This window comes from Pseudopipra pipra, chromosome 9 (assembly GCF_036250125.1).
Source record: "Pseudopipra pipra isolate bDixPip1 chromosome 9, bDixPip1.hap1, whole genome shotgun sequence".
Lineage (NCBI taxonomy): Eukaryota > Metazoa > Chordata > Aves > Passeriformes > Pipridae > Pseudopipra > Pseudopipra pipra.
The window spans coordinates 6,672,042-6,686,313 of record NC_087557.1 but is presented as its reverse complement, the minus strand read 5'-3'; the positions used below and the strand labels follow the sequence as shown (position 1 = coordinate 6,686,313).

Sequence of the window (14,272 nt, the reverse complement as noted above, 5' to 3'; positions counted from 1 at the left end):
GACACACTGTGCCCTCTACAGAGTGTGAGGAGCCAGATGTGTTCAGCGAGCTCAGCCTGGGCGAGGAGCTGGGGTCCCCATGCCAGCTAGGGGTGCCCAGAGCAGGCAAGACTGCCCAGAAAGTCATGGCCCTGGAGGATGTGGGGGCCCTGCACCAGCACATCCAGGACCTCAAGGCACAGCTGCTCAATGCCAACAAGGTGATCCAGAGCCTGCAGCGCCGTGCCCGCTCCATCTCCGTCACCAGTGGCTACACCTCGGGTGCTGAGCGGCCTCTACCAGGTCCCAAGGCCTTGGTCTCCCCAGCCCACAGCCTCACTGATGAGGATGAGGGCTGGCAGTCGGATGGCCATGGCCCCCTCTGCCCGCCCGCCCTGCGGGCACACCGTGACCTGCAGAGCCTGGTGCACCGTGTCGCCCTCCTCGAGGCACAGCTGCCCTCAGCCAAGCCTGGAGGGGCTTTGCCCAAGGAGCTGCAGTCTGCCACTTGGCCAGGGTATGGTCCTGGGGACTGGGACTGGATGGGGGGCTACGGGGGTCCGCAGGAATTTCTCAAGGGTGGTGGCTCCCTGTTGCATGTTTTCCCTGCAGCCAGGTTCCTGGGGTGTTTGCATGGTGGGGTAGAGACAGTGCACAGACTCCCTCCACGGCACTCTCAGGGAGTCTGACTGCCCTGCCAATGCCCTGCCTGCCCATCTCTCCCAGGAAGTACAACTCGCTGATCCAGGCACAGGCTCGGGAGCTCTCCCACCTGCGGCAGATGCTGCGGGAGGGCCGGGGCGTGAGCCGCAGCCTGGCCCAGCACCTGCGGGACGCCCTGCGGTCCTTCGAGGACCTGCTCCGCGGGACTGACATCGACTACTACCTGGGCCAGGGCTTTCGAGAGCAGCTGGCCCAGGGCAGGCAGCTGGCTGAGAGGCTCAGCGACAAGCTGGGCACCAGTAAGTACCTTTAGGGGGCCAGTGGGAATGGGTATTGTGGGTGCACAACAGGTGAGGAAGGGATGCTTTGGTGGGTGAAGGGCTGTAGCCACTCAGACATCTTGTGCTGGGCTGTGCTGTCCTGCTCTGTTTGGGGCTGGGCATCCTTAGGCATGGAGACACTGACTGGCTCTTCTCTGCCTTGGTTTTTCAGGAGATCGACAAGATGGGGAGGATAAAACTAGTCATGAACTCCTGGCACTGAGGTACCTGTTCCCAGGGAGGGTTCATGGGACCTGCTTGGTGTGGGCACCCCGGGGTCTATCACTGCTCTTGGGGTGGGGGGCCCAGGATGCCCTCAATATCTCTGCTTCAGGCACAGATCCTGGGGCTACCTCTGCAGCTGGGGACCCCTATGGGTGCTCCATGTCTCCGAGCAGCCTTGCATCACAAGTGGGACATGCCGTGTGGGGTGTCATGTAGGAAAGAGCTGGGGGATGAAGGTCACCCTGACCTGCCAGCCTAGGTGACAGGCTACCCCTGCAGGCTCAGCCGGAAGCTCCAGGAGAAGGAGAAGGTGATTGAGAGCCTGGAGGTGAAGCTGCAGGACCGCTCTGAGTCCCCAGGTAGCAGCTGCCCACCCTCCGAGTCATCCCACTCTGCCACGAGCTCCTCCTTCACGTCTGAGGGGCTGGAGCCCTGCTCTGATGGGGATGCAGCCAGCGAGTGCAGTCAGTGCCATGAGGAGCCTGCCCAACTCACAGGTACTGCAGGGTGACCAGGGGCCACAACCACCTCTGGACATGTGGACTTGGCTGCTTGGGGTGTGCCAGGGTGCCCAGTGCCCCCAGGGAGAAGGGATCTTTGCTAGGCTGAGCCAGAGCCACGCTAACATCTCTCTCTCCTATCTCTAGGCCATCACTTGGACTCCTTGTCCAAACCTGTTAGTGCCCCCTTGCCTGCACTGGCCCCTGGGCTGTCCCCCTTCTTGTCTGCTGGGCCCCCCCCTCCCACGGCCCCACCATTCCTGGGCTGCTGTGGGACCTCTGTCTGCTCCCTGGCTGAGGCACAACAGGAACTGCAGGTGCTCCAGAGGCAACTGGGAGAAAGTGAGCACGCTGACTCTGGCTTGGGTTTGGTCCTGCCTGCCCTGCATGCTGTGCTGTGCCTCATCCCCTCCCACCCTCTCTGACCTGCCTGTCCTGCCCTGGACCTTCTGCTTCTTGGGGCTATGGTTTTGAGGTTGGGTCCTATCTCTCTGGCTGACAGATGATGGGGACATGTAGCTCTTGTGCAGAGAGGTCTTGGTGGGTGGAATGGACACAGCTGGAGGCAACACTAGCCCTTGGTGTGGGCACTTTGGTATCCCAGGGCCTTTGGGAAAGGGTGGTTTAGCTAGTTGTTCTGTAGGAGTGGGGCTGGGACCCTCTACTTTGTGTCCCATAATCAGCAAGCTCTGGGAGAAACTCTGCTCTTCAGCAGGAGTGGGTTTGATCAGGGTGGGAGGTCAAGTGATGGAGGATCACTGTGGGGGGACACTGGGCTGCACTGTTGGGCAGAGCGAGAAGGGGGCAAAAAGCACATGATAGGAGTGTGTTGCCTCATTTTTCGTCCCTGCTCATTGTCCTTCTCCTCCCTGATTTGCCCTGTGCGTGGAGGTGTGGCACTGCCTGTGGCACCAGCAAAGCCTACAGTCCCACTGGGCCCCTTTGGAGAGGGCAGCAAAGCCCCGGCATCGTTCTGCCAGCACGGTGCACTGCAGAGCCTGGCTGAGCTCCCCGGGGCCACCTCAGCCCGTGTCCTCTGGGACGTACCCCCACCTGGCCAGACACCTTATGGGGCCCTGCCATTGGGGTGCACTTCCAGCCAGAAGCTAACAGGTATGGTCCGTGTTGGAGACCACAGGGGCATCCTATGTGTGTGTGGGGGAACAGGGAGGAGATCTGGCACCAGAATGACTGTGGGACATGACTCTGGCATGGGGCAGGATAGTGGGGATGGCATGAGGCAGATGGCACTGCCCTTCCTGCCCTGAGCCCTCTCCTTGGCTGTGGCAGGGGCAGACCTGCTGGAGGAACACTTGGTGGAGATCCGCAGCCTGCGCCAGCGCCTCGAGGAGTCCATCTGCACCAACGACCGGCTCCGGGAGCAGCTGGAACGCCGCCTGGCCTCCACCAGCAAGGCCAGCGGTACGGGGCTGCACTGGGCCAGGGCTGCCGGGGTCCCAGGCTCTGCACACCCTGTTGCACGGGGAGGGTGCTCACCCCGTGTACAGTGGGGCACTGGGGAGAGCAACTCAGCGCTGGTCCCCTCTGCAGGATTGCCCAGTGATGTCTATGCCCAGACACCGGAGCTGGGGCTGCAGCTGAGCGGGGAGAACCAGGCTCTGCGTGAGGAAAACCGGACCGTGCGGCTCCAGCGGGACCACCTCTCCCAAGGTAGGGCTGGGCCACCAGCATACTGGGTCTCAGTCCCAGAGGGCTGAGTGGGGTGGCGGTGACACCTCCATGGTCTCTGTCAAGCAGAGCTGGTGCGGGTGCAGAAGGCACTCCTGTCTGCCTGCTCCCGGGTACGGGAGGCTGAAGCAGAGCTGGGCCAGAGGCGTGGGAAGCAGCGGAGGCTGGCAGAAGAGCTCGCTGAGTGCCAAGAGAGTGTCCGGCAGCTCCGGGACGAGCGGCTCTCTCTGCAGGAGGACAACAACAGGTAAGGTTTGGGGCACTGTGACCTTGGGGCCACAGGACTGGGTGGGCACCAGTCCCACGTGTTACCCCTCTGCAGGCTGCAGCACTCAGTGACACTCCTGCAGCAGCAGAGTGAGGAGCAGCGCCTGCTCCTGCAGACCCTGCGTGCGGAGCTGCACGTCTACGAGAGCCTCCCTGTCCCCTCTGCCGAGACACGAGCAGGTACAGGACCTGTGCCCAGCCCCCTCAGCCCCTGGTCTTGGGGTGCCTGGCCCCTCTGCAACCCTTGGGTGGTTCTAAACACCTCTCCTGTTGTGACAGCAGGTGGGACATGGTGGCCTTGCTGGCAGGCAGAGAGGGAGGGCAGCACCCCAGCAGCCCCTGGCACAGAGCCACAGATGTCCACAGGGGCTCAGATGCTTCTTGTTCTAGGCTGCTTCCCATCTCCTCCAGTGCGGGATGTTGGCACAAACTCAGCAGCTCCCCTCTTCTCCCCGCTGCCCTCTGACACGGTGGTGGTCCAGCGGATGGACGGTGGGTACCAGAGCCTGACCACACACAGGTCTTAGGAGCTTAGGAGCTGCTGAGACCTGACAAACTCATGGCAGCACTCTTGCTGAGCAAGACTGGAGAGCTCAGGGCAGAGCCAAGCCCCCAGGATGGGATGAGGAGGACCACGAGGGGAGCAGGCAGGGTTCCTCACCTATCCCTGCTTGTTCCACAGAGCCACAAGAGACAGACCTACTGGTGAGGAAGAGTGAGGGACTGACAGGGGCTCATGTTGTTGGCCGCCTGGACACATATCAAGCCCTGGAGCAGCACATCGTGGAGGGGAAGGCCCTGGCCCGTGAGCTGATGTGTCTCACGCGCCCGGCGCTTGGACTGCCCAACTGCCAGCTCGCGGGAAAGGAGGTAAAGTGTGGGCAGGACGGGGCTGGCAGCACCCGGGGGCCAGACCTTTGTGCACCATGTGTGACACGGCTCCTGAGCCCTGAATCAGCCCTGAGGCCTGCAGGGCTGGCAGGAGGCAGGGAGCCTCCAGCCTGGGGGCTGCTGCTGGCACTGTCCTGCCACACTGGGCTGGGCACGGCAAGTCCCGAGGTGTAGCGGGATGTGGGTGCCCCAGCAGCACCTGCTCCCGCACCCTTCTCCCACAGGCTCTGGGATGGGCAGGGACAGGGCAGGGGCACCTGTGGGGCAGTGCCAGCACCCTGCACAGCATCCTGGAAGAGTGTGTGTCTCTCCTCACTGCCTTCTGGAGCACCATGCTGCCTGTCAACCTCACCCAGCACCAGGGCAAAGTGAGCAGGGCCTGGGGACTGGCAGGGCACTGGGGCTAGGTGCTCACTGCTCATGACACTCCTCTCCTCTCTCTCCATGCTCCCAGGAGCAGGCACTACAGGGTGAGATTGCAGTGCTGCGGGCCCGGCTCTCTGAGAGGGAGGATGCTCTGCAGAGCACGGCCAAGCGGCTGCGCAGCACAGCACAGCTCAAGGACAGCATGGAGCACTTCATCGTCAGCCACCGTACGTGGCCCCAGTGGCACGGCCAAGCTGGCTGGTCCCCAGGTACCTGGGGTGGTTCCACAGCACAAGGGCCTCACTGACCCCATCTCTCTCTCTCCCCTGCAGTGACCAGGACCCACAACGTGCTGCGCAAGGCCAGAACGAACCTGGAGGTGAGTTTGCCCTGGCAGCCAGTGTGGGATAGGGATGGGTATCTCCACCCTAGTGAGCCCTGATGGCCTGGGGATGGGCACAGGTGACACACACCCTGTGGTGGCCGACAGGGGATGCTGAGGGCCAGCTGGGTGCAGTAGTGTGTTGGGGGGGGGCACACATTTTTGTTGTCTATCTGCAGCCTATGTGTCCATGTCCCCAGGGCACAGCAACTCTCCCTCTTACTGCCACGTGTGGTCTCTTGCCAGGTGAAGGCCCAGCAGGCCCTGCCTGTCTCTTGAGCCCTAGGCAGGGCAGGGAGCGATGGCCCGCCATGGAACAGCCTGCTGGCTGCTGAGTTGTGCCATGCCAGAGGGCTGGAGCAGACCCTGTCCCTGCTACTCGGAGGGCTGGGGTGGACAGGGGGCTGGGGTGTGCTACACTATTAGTGGGTTTGGGCTGCTGTGGTGGTTGCATGCCCTTCACCAGCCTTTGCTTGGCATTGCAGCAGCAGCTGCTGGCTTGGACTTTGCCTGCCCCACACTTCAGTGCTCGCCCCCTTCCACCCTTGGTGCTCAGTGGGGTGACAGAGCCCTCCACACTGAGCACCCCTCGCCCTGGGACCTGGTCCCACCTGTAACCCTGCTGAGTACCCACCCCTGCTCATGGATGTATGTATATGTATATAGACAGAGGTATCAGAACTGCGTTTTGGGGGCTTCCCAGGCATGTTGGGGCCCCAACGCGGGAGGAAGATGTAAGAAATGCCATATTCTGTCCAGTGGCTGAAGAGTCCCCAATAAAGGTTACCTTTGGGTTGTGGTGTTTCTGGTCTGCCTGTCTCTGCAGCAGTGTTCCCCCTCCCCAACCCACCTGCAGCACAGGGTGCCAAAGGCACCAGCTGGCCCCAAAGGGGTGGCTCTGTGCCTCACCCCAGCACCCCTAGGGCAGCTCTGTGCCCTACTGGGCGCTGCCTTTCCTCCTCTTGCTGTTTCAAAGCCCCCCTCCAACACCAGGCAAGCAGCACCGAGAACAATAAATACTGTAATAAATAGAGAAATGCCTGTCCCATGGCACTGCTGCGGCAGCAGGCGGTGCAGCCAGGGTCCTGGGGTGCCTGCCCGGCTCTGCTCGCCCCAGGCCCCTTCAGCGTGGGCATGTGCCAGTGCCCCTCTGGCTATGATGAAGCCAGCCCTGTCCCATAGAAGCACTCAGTGCTGGGGACAGAGCAGTCGCAGTCAGTCCTCGACGGTGCTGTCCCAGCGGCAGGTAAGCGTGGCTGTGTCCGGCTGTACCTTCCACCCTGCTGGCTCGACGCTGAACCTGGCAGGGGGCTGGGGTTCCAGAGCTGAGAGCCCTTCTCAAAGCTGGGGGACAGCCCCACAGCCAGGGCTGTGGGACAGGGCACAGGTAGCAGGCTGGAGTGTCACGGAGCCCCTAGTGATCAAGGTGGCCTTTGGAAACTCAAGACCAAGACACCAGAGCAACCTTCAGCAGGTAGGACACATTCCTGGAGGCCTGGGCTGGGGGTAGTGCTAGGATCACCTTGAGGCCCTTGCAGGCTGGAGAAGACAGTCAGGGTGAAGCCCTTTCCGTGTTGAGCGTGAGGAAAGGCTGTTCTGGTGAGCAGCAAAGTGGTCCCAGAGACTCACAGAAGCCTAGGGGAGCTGCAGGTGGGCGGAAACCAAGGGCTAAATCGAACCACACCAGTAGGATGAGACAGTGTCACAGGCCCCAGCAGCCCTGGGCTCACTGCCAGGGCCTGTGTCCCTGCCAGGTTTGAGGCTGGAGCCAGCACCTAGTTCTCACACAGTCCTGTGGCCCAGTGTGTGCAGACAAAGCGGCGTTTCGTGTCCTGCGTGGGGGGTGGGCGAGGCTCTGGCTCAGATGGGCTTGTACAGCAGCGTGGTGACGTACTTCTTCTTGTAGCGGTGCGTGGCACTGAGCACCATCACGCCGTCCTGCGAGAGGCACGGCGTCAGCAGGGGGACTGCGGCACTCCCAGGGCAGCCCTTGGGAGGAGGGCTCTGGGGGCTCAGGGAGCTGCCCCAGCCCATCCCTGCTGTCCCAAGTCTCACAGCCTGTGAGACACATCCAATACAGGATGCCAGGGCAAAGGATCTGGTATGGGGCTGCTCAGCTCCACCACGGTGCAGGGAGACAGCTGAAGGGAATTGTAAGGAAGCCACAACCTCCACCCCTGCATGTGCCACACTTCAGTGGGCAGCCAATGTTGTCTTTAGTGGGTCCTCTGGTCCCATCTCCACCCCCTAGCTGTCCGGGTTCTGCTCCCTGCAGGTGCTGCAGGCTCCCGGAAGCCACGGCAGCTCCCATTCCCTCACCCAGCAGCCAAGTGGGACCTGCGCTTACCTTGATGGAGAGCGCGTAGAGGTGATTGAGCATGACGTGGTTGGGTTCGGGCAGCAGTGCTGGGTCGCACTAGGAGGAGAGAAGTGTCACAAGGGAACAGCAGAGCCCTGATCTCCCAGCCCTAGCCAGCACAGGGAGCTGCTGTCTCAGGCAGTTTGAGCTTGCTGGTGTCTGAACAGGAACAGAGCTCAGCTAAGCACCAGGAGGCCAAATCAGTGTGGCTAATGGGAAAAGTGATGCTTTTCCTAGGAAATGGCAAGGGCCAGGCCTCAGCCAAGGGGAGATCAGGCTCCCTGCAGACAGGACTCCCCTCTCACCCCCAGTGTGGCTTTCTGTGTGGGCAGAATGCTGGTACACACCGAGATATTGGTGTCCTTGTTCAGGATGACCTGGAGGAGATGAGGTGGGAGGATGGGTGGGGATTTGAAGCGCTCCTCGGGCCGGTATACGTACATCTCTTGGCCATAAGGTCCAGGTGGTGAGCTTGATAAGTCTGGAGAGAAGAGAAAGGAGGAGACATGAAATGGGTAAAGCAGGATGGGAGAGCACAGAACAGTATCCCAGAAGCTGAGAAGGACCCAGCAGGATCTTTCAGGCACAAATATCTTCCACGAGCTATGGCCAGGTATCTATCCTTTAGCAACAGTTCAGCCTTTTCACAACAGAAAAAGCAGCCAGGTGAGCCCGGGGCATTTCCAAGCAGGGCTTTAAGCTGGTACATGCACTGACACAACACAAGCACCCCGGGGTATCCACCACAAGAACCCTGCACGTGTTCTCGGCACAGCCAGGTCCCTCTCCCACAGGAAGCAGCTGGCTTGCTCCAGGGCTGTACCCTTGGCTGCAGGGACACAGGGATCAGTTTGCCTGCATGCTCTTGGTACTGCAGGACTGCCTGATGAGGGGGTCCAGGAAAAGCAAATGGGAACTCTAGACTGAACAGCTGCTCCACACATGGGAGGGTCCACAGGAGCTTTTGATCACTGGAAGCTGGACTGGCCCCATCTCCCAGCTATATCTGATCTGATAATTTTGGAACAGCCAGCACCCAGAAGGGCTCCACCTCTCTGAGCTGCTGCTGCCTGCTGGCTTCTCTCCAGCAAAGTGCCTCTTGCCCAGGCTGGGAAGGGACACGGAGCTGAGCTGTATCTGAGATGGGGTCGTACCAGGGACCAACACACGACTGAGCTGCCTGCCAGCATTACACACCAAGCCAACACTGCTGGTGCCTGCGTGGTAACCTAACCTGCTGCTGTAACACAAGCAGAGGGGGAGGTCTGCAATGTGCTACCACTAGTACAAATTACCTTGGCATGTAAACCAAGAGTAGCTGCTGAAAATAACCTGGATCCTGCTCTCACCTAGCTTGTACCCCGGATCAGATGACTTACAGTTGCTCAGACAGAAAGGGCTGATGTTCCCAGCGTTCACCAGTCCAAAACGGCTCCCTCAGCCGCGCACAGGCACTGGCTCTGCTCCGGCACTAGCACAGAACAAGTTACACCAGCACAGCCCTTCCAGAGAAACGAGGCCTCAGCCGTGGGCTGCTGCCAAACACTACTCATACTGAGTGCAGGCCCACACCTCTGCTCAGGGGGTCTGTTCACCCCAGAGCAGCGAGTCTCAAAGCAGAGGAGGTGGAAAATAGCACATGCAAAGCTGTAATGCCACAAAACTCACCCCGACCTGAGGTTTCTGAGCTCTCCAGGGAATCCACCTTCAATGCATCGAACACCTCGAAGTCAGACTTCTTGACGTGGATTAGGTTGTTAATCGTCCCCATCTGGCTGGTGACCACAGGCTGGAGAGAACTGAGGTAAGAATCTTCCTGTGTTCACCTCCAAATGAAGCACACTTAATGCTTCCCAGATCCTCCCAGCCCAAGCTGTCTTTGCTGCACCACTACCTCAGAGCACAGGTGGCTGGTGTCTATCTCTGCTCTACGCTTGTTTATCCTGGGAGGATTTCCCTTTGCTCCTAGGCTCCTACATCACCTCCTATTTTCATCCTCCATCCTGTTACACGGGTGTGTTCTCCTTCCCATGCTGCTACCGCATGATCCAGTTTGGAGAACCTGCAAGTGAGTGATGACCCCATGGCCCATCTTCCCCTGTAGACAAATTCTCAATGGGATTTAAAGGCCTTCTGGCATTTCCCTGCCCCTCCCCAATGCTTCCCCATAAAGCATGACTAAGTCCAGAGGAACCAGCCTCTGAAAGGACTCAGGGGAGGGAGGTGCCCCTTTTGTTTTGGCAGACGACCTCCTTTTCTTCCTGTTCCCTCTCTGTTGCAGTTACATCCTGTCTAGTTCCCTGAAGATCTGCAGGGATAAAGCATTGAACATTACCTCAGATGGGTCATGGACCCACTGGCCATCCACAAAAAATTTGTACTGGTGCTCTCCTTCTGGGAGATCCAGGATAGCAACGAAGTCGTTGTGGCTGTGCAGAAAGAAAAGATGTGTAACAACATCACCCTGTTGATGCTCTGGAAGCTGCACTTCCATGGGGCCCCAGGAATCAGCACTGCCCAGCCCCTCTACCCTAACACCTTCATGTAGGGTTAGGCTTGCTCATCATCAGTGACCTGAGGCATGGCCACAACAGGCACGAGCATTCCAAGCACTAGCATGGCTCAAAGCCCTGGGAGCCCAGCTGCAAGGAGAGCAGGAGGCAGTCCAGCCCTCCAAGCCCACAGAAAGTGGACGTGACAGACACCCTGTGCAAGAAACACTGGAGAGGATGCATGGGCAAAGCTCCTGGCCCTGTGCTGGCATGGCAGGACGGGAGCAAGTGAGGCAGCTGTGTTTGTGAAGTCTGCAATTCCAGAAGAATTACTAAGAGTCCTACACAGAGCTTTCATGTAAATCACAGACGTGCTGCAGAACAGCAAGATGTGTGAAGGACAACCAACCAACCCCCACTGACAGCAATACAAATAGGCATGGGGTAAAGCCACAGCCAAGGGAAGAGCTGGCAGCTTCCAGAGGGCTGCTGTATACTTGGGCAGGGCTCTGCTGCCAGGACTGGCTCCTGCATGCCATATAGCTGGGCAAGTACAGTGGCCTATCCTGTCCTGTCCCTCTGTTTCACAACTTACCACAGTCCCTGCAGGACCATCAGGGAAGGAGCTGACTATGTATTTGTGCTCAGACTCCCAGCTTGGATGAAGAGGAAAAGCCAGGTGAGCAAAGGGAACAGCGACCAGCACAGAGAAGGGAAAAAACATTCCTTGCAATGGAGCAGAGGAGAACACAGAGTGACCTGAAGGACTGGCTACCTCTTGATGAGTGGGATCTTAGTGCTCCAGTTGTTGAAGGATCCAGAGATGAAGACCTCTTTGCCTCCATCAGCCCAGCGGATGACAGTTGGTCGAGCCTGTTGGGATGGTTTCACTGACTCCTCTAGATCTGGCTGCCACGACACAAACTCCTTGTCCCCAGGAATCTGAGCAAAGAAAACCAGAGCCTAAGACATGAAGACAACCATGAACACATTCACTTCCCCCTACCCTCTACCACCACACCTTCACATCCCAGACAGGAGCACTGCAGAGCTCCTCCAGCTTCCCAGCTCCCCACAAACCCCTCTCAAGGCTGGGAGCACAGCCCCCCAGAGCCAGTGAGCTGAAGCTGCAGAGTGGAGGCAGGGAAGGGAGCGGCCAGCCCCTACCTTGGAGTCATGGGAGCTGAAAACGCTGGGGTCATCGGTGCTGCCCACCATGATCTTGTGCGGGTGCTCCTTGGTGGGGTGGGAGGCACCGGAGCCGTCCGAGCGGTGGGACTTGGAGCCATGGCGCTCCCCGGACACTCGCTCGCTGGTGGTGTTCCCCATGACAGCTCAGCAGCCTCTGTGAGGGAGAGAGAACAACACTGTACCTGTGCACATGGGCTCTGGCAGTGAGGACATGAGCAAAGGCGCCGTTTCCCAATGCTCTTTGCCAGAGGAGATGGACAGTAATCCTAAAAAAGGCCCAAAGTTCATTCCCACGACCAAGGTTGGAAGCTGAATGCTCAATAAACAAGACAGCTCAACTTAATTATAGCTGTATCCTTAAGAACCATCACTGTAGTTAAGCTGCTAATTGTTAAGACTCCAAAACCAATATTAGTTCACCTGTGTCCAACATCAGCCCTCAGCAGCCATCAGAATTGAGGGGTTGATGGGAAAAATAAAGCCAACCTTTATTGGTAAATCATTGCTTAGCGTTAACAGAGCCTCTTTCACAGTCCCACAGTCAGGCTCTACAGACAAATCCCCTACATCCAGCCAGAAAACAAACAGAGAGTGAAAGTAGCAGCTGTTTTACAGCTCCCAACAAGTCTCCAAGAGCTCACAGGCAGAAGAGCAGAGTCTTGCGCCTGGCAAAGATGACAGGGAGCATTTAAAGTGTCCGAGTGGAATCGCCCAAGCTGGAGCTTGTCCAAGGAGTGGGGCTAATGCTGCGCTGTCTGCAAAAAGCTCAGCTCTCAGCAGCATTTACTTATGATTCACCAGGCAAGCCACCGTGTCAGCTGCAGCACAGCACAGCCAGGAGGTCCGCTTGTTGTGACTGAACCAGTGGCACCACCCCGAGCACTCTGGCATCTGCTGGGCTCTCTGGAGGCACACAATGAGGGAAGGGCAGCCCCAGCCACCTCAGCGTCCCTCTGCAGCTGGAGATGGGCTGCCATCCCCAGTCTCACCAGATCAGAGAAAGCAAAACATGACAACTGACCAAGCCACAAACAACCACACATCTCTTGGGACAAACAACAAAGCCACCGCAAGCTACACAGGATTCTTCAGGCCTTACCCAGTTCTCAGGAGCTAAGATGGATTGGGGCTCTTGCCTGCTTCTCAGGCTTATTTTGCAGCTTTCAGCTTACCGTGGCCTCTGTGGAGCAAGGCAAGGGCACAGCCAGCCTTGCTTCATGTGCTCACTTGTGACATTTGGAGGTTTGTTTAGAAGATCAAGTTATATGAAGGGTGCCAGGCAAGGCTGCCAGCCAAAGCCAGGCTTTAGAATATTATGAAGCAATTACTAAAGTATTTCTTAAATCCTGAGGGCTAAAAGGCAGCTCAAGAGGGCAGCTAACCCATATCTCCACCCTTCTCAGTGCAGATCAGGTGAGCTACCTGATGATCCAGGTCAGGTGAGCTGCACCTCTTGCTCTGACATCTTCCCCCTCTGCTCTGAGGAGGCTCAGCCAGCTCCTCACAAAAACTGCCCCTGTGCCACTAACCTGTTGTTGAGGAGTTTCCTCCCCAGTACCTCCACTAAGGATCCCTTACTTCTTATCTACAGGGAGGAAGGCAGGAAAGGCTGAACATCCTCTTGTACCAGGACAGACCTGAGAGATACATGCAGGTGTTAATAGATGGGAAACTTCCACTTCTCTTCTCTAAAAGGAATCCAGTCCTTCTGTCCCTTACAGGTCACGCCCTCCAAACACCTCCCGAGGTTTATCCCAACCGGTGGCTCCTTTCTGGTGTGTGCCATCCGAATCCCCTGCATCGAACACACAGGCACCCTTGCTTGTGCTGGGACAGCAGCCTGTGGTACCTGGCTTTGCTGAATTAACTTCTACAGCTCAAACCCTCCTTGTAGCTGCATCCAGACCTTGTAGCACGGCACGCTGTGATGGTGTGACACAGGTACGTCCGAGTCACAGATGGAAGCGCTGCCCACACCAGAGCCCGAGCAAAGCTCCGCGGCGTCTCGGCGCATCGGCTCCCAGCCTGGCAGCGAGCCCCCACCAGCCGCAGCCGCAGCGAGGTGTGTGCCTGCCTGCCCCATGGCCAGGCCCCTTCGGCTCCAGCCAGCCCCACCTCCCCACTCTGAAAATGACAAGTGAAATACACCAATTCCCCCCGGGATCTGTCGCGCTCGCTGCCTCTCCCACCCGGGCAGTGCCCCGCGCTGGGAAGCACTGTCCGGCACCCGAGGGGTCTGTGCACAGGGACGGAGGTCTCTGCCCAGCATCCCGCCGCGATGGCACCTCCCGGGGCTGGCGTGGCCCGGGGAAGCCCGATCCGCCCGGGCTCTCCCTCCTTCTCCTCCTGAGGTTGTCGTAAGGTTAAGGGGATGAGCTGGGAAAGCGGGGGAGGAAAATCTCCCTCCGAGCAGGCAGGGCTGGGGCGGGGGCAGCCACGGCGGGCTCGCCCAAACCACCCGCGGTTCTGCCGTGGCCCACGGGAGGAGCGGGACGCACCGGCAGGGACGGGGCCCTCCGAGGGGCTGCGAGCCGCGGTCTGCACCGGTGCGGGCTCCGGGACACTGCCACACCGCCACACCGCGCGGCCACGCCTCGCTCACCGCCTGCCGCGGCGGCGCCCGGCCAGCCGCCACCTTCACCGCCACCCACCCGGGACACCCCGCCGCCCGCGGCCCCGGCCCGACCCCACCTGCCGCCGCCGCCGCCCCGCTCTCCGCCTCTGTCCAAGATGGCGCCACCCCCCGCCGGCCGCTGCGGGGCGCTCTGGCCCGCCCCCGCCCCGCTCCGCGGCCGCGCCCCGCCCCGGACCCGCGGCCCCGCCGCCGGGCACCCGCCATGTTTGGTGAGGGCGGCTCGGCCCGTTGTTGTTAATGGCGCGCGGGGGGTCGCACGGCTTCACCCCCGCCGGCGGCCATGTCTGCTGAGGGCAGGGCGGTGCCGGGGATG

At 59.6% G+C, this 14,272-nt stretch overlaps 2 protein-coding genes across 11 annotated transcripts in view; one reads left to right on the top strand and one right to left on the bottom strand.

Moving 5' to 3' along the window:
* The window catches only part of LOC135418754 (myomegalin-like), a 35,504-nt gene extending 29,413 nt beyond the window's left edge, over positions 1-6,091 (top strand). For 2 of the 5 annotated variants that reach the window (XM_064664354.1, XM_064664350.1), the window contains 16 exons: positions 22-496; positions 706-941; positions 1,135-1,186; positions 1,467-1,684; positions 1,835-2,029; positions 2,579-2,800; positions 2,978-3,109; positions 3,239-3,358; positions 3,446-3,623; positions 3,699-3,823; positions 4,034-4,135; positions 4,326-4,513; positions 4,759-4,902; positions 4,989-5,127; positions 5,233-5,279; positions 5,529-6,091. In XM_064664354.1, the coding sequence (XP_064520424.1) occupies positions 22-496; positions 706-941; positions 1,135-1,186; positions 1,467-1,684; positions 1,835-2,029; positions 2,579-2,800; positions 2,978-3,109; positions 3,239-3,358; positions 3,446-3,623; positions 3,699-3,823; positions 4,034-4,135; positions 4,326-4,513; positions 4,759-4,902; positions 4,989-5,127; positions 5,233-5,279; positions 5,529-5,561 (2,606 nt within the window). In that variant the 3' untranslated portion in view covers positions 5,562-6,091. Of the gene's footprint in view, positions 1-21; positions 497-705; positions 942-1,134; positions 1,187-1,466; positions 1,685-1,834; positions 2,030-2,578; positions 2,801-2,977; positions 3,110-3,238; positions 3,359-3,445; positions 3,624-3,698; positions 3,824-4,033; positions 4,136-4,325; positions 4,514-4,758; positions 4,903-4,988; positions 5,128-5,232; positions 5,280-5,482 lie in introns of all 5 variants that reach the window. The other 3 variants (XM_064664349.1, XM_064664351.1, XM_064664352.1) reach the window with 3 other exon arrangements.
* Positions 6,092-6,284: 193 nt separating this feature from the next.
* PRKAB2 (protein kinase AMP-activated non-catalytic subunit beta 2) lies at positions 6,285-14,104 on the bottom strand. 6 transcript variants are annotated; one of them, XM_064664364.1, is made up of 8 exons: positions 14,016-14,104; positions 11,301-11,478; positions 10,909-11,075; positions 9,977-10,070; positions 9,310-9,430; positions 7,989-8,122; positions 7,630-7,698; positions 6,285-7,220 (listed from the first exon to the last, which is right to left on the bottom strand). In XM_064664364.1, the coding sequence occupies exons 2-8, from the start codon at positions 11,460-11,462 to the stop codon at positions 7,143-7,145; spliced, it is 825 nt and encodes a 274-aa protein (XP_064520434.1). In that variant the 5' UTR covers positions 11,463-11,478; positions 14,016-14,104; the 3' UTR covers positions 6,285-7,142. The 6 variants fall into 6 exon arrangements, with proteins under 6 accessions (XP_064520434.1, XP_064520437.1, XP_064520433.1 ...); XM_064664367.1 differs by having other exon boundaries at positions 11,301-11,476; positions 14,011-14,094; XM_064664363.1 differs by lacking the exon at positions 14,016-14,104 and adding an exon at positions 12,424-12,961.
* Between the last annotated feature and the right edge of the window lie 168 nt (positions 14,105-14,272).

Bases quoted from the DNA above. Each gene is read 5' to 3' on its own strand.
- PRKAB2 (XM_064664364.1), bottom strand. From the start codon at position 11,462: ATGGGGAACACCACCAGCGAGCGAGTGTCCGGGGAGCGCCATGGCTCC. The intron at 11,076-11,300 runs GTAGGGGCTGGC...TTCTTTGCTCAG, and splicing joins TCAGCTCCCATGACTCCAAG to ATTCCTGGGGACAAGGAGTT. The intron at 9,431-9,976 runs GTAATGTTCAAT...AGTTCTCTCCAG, and splicing joins GGGTCCATGACCCATCTGAG to CCTGTGGTCACCAGCCAGAT.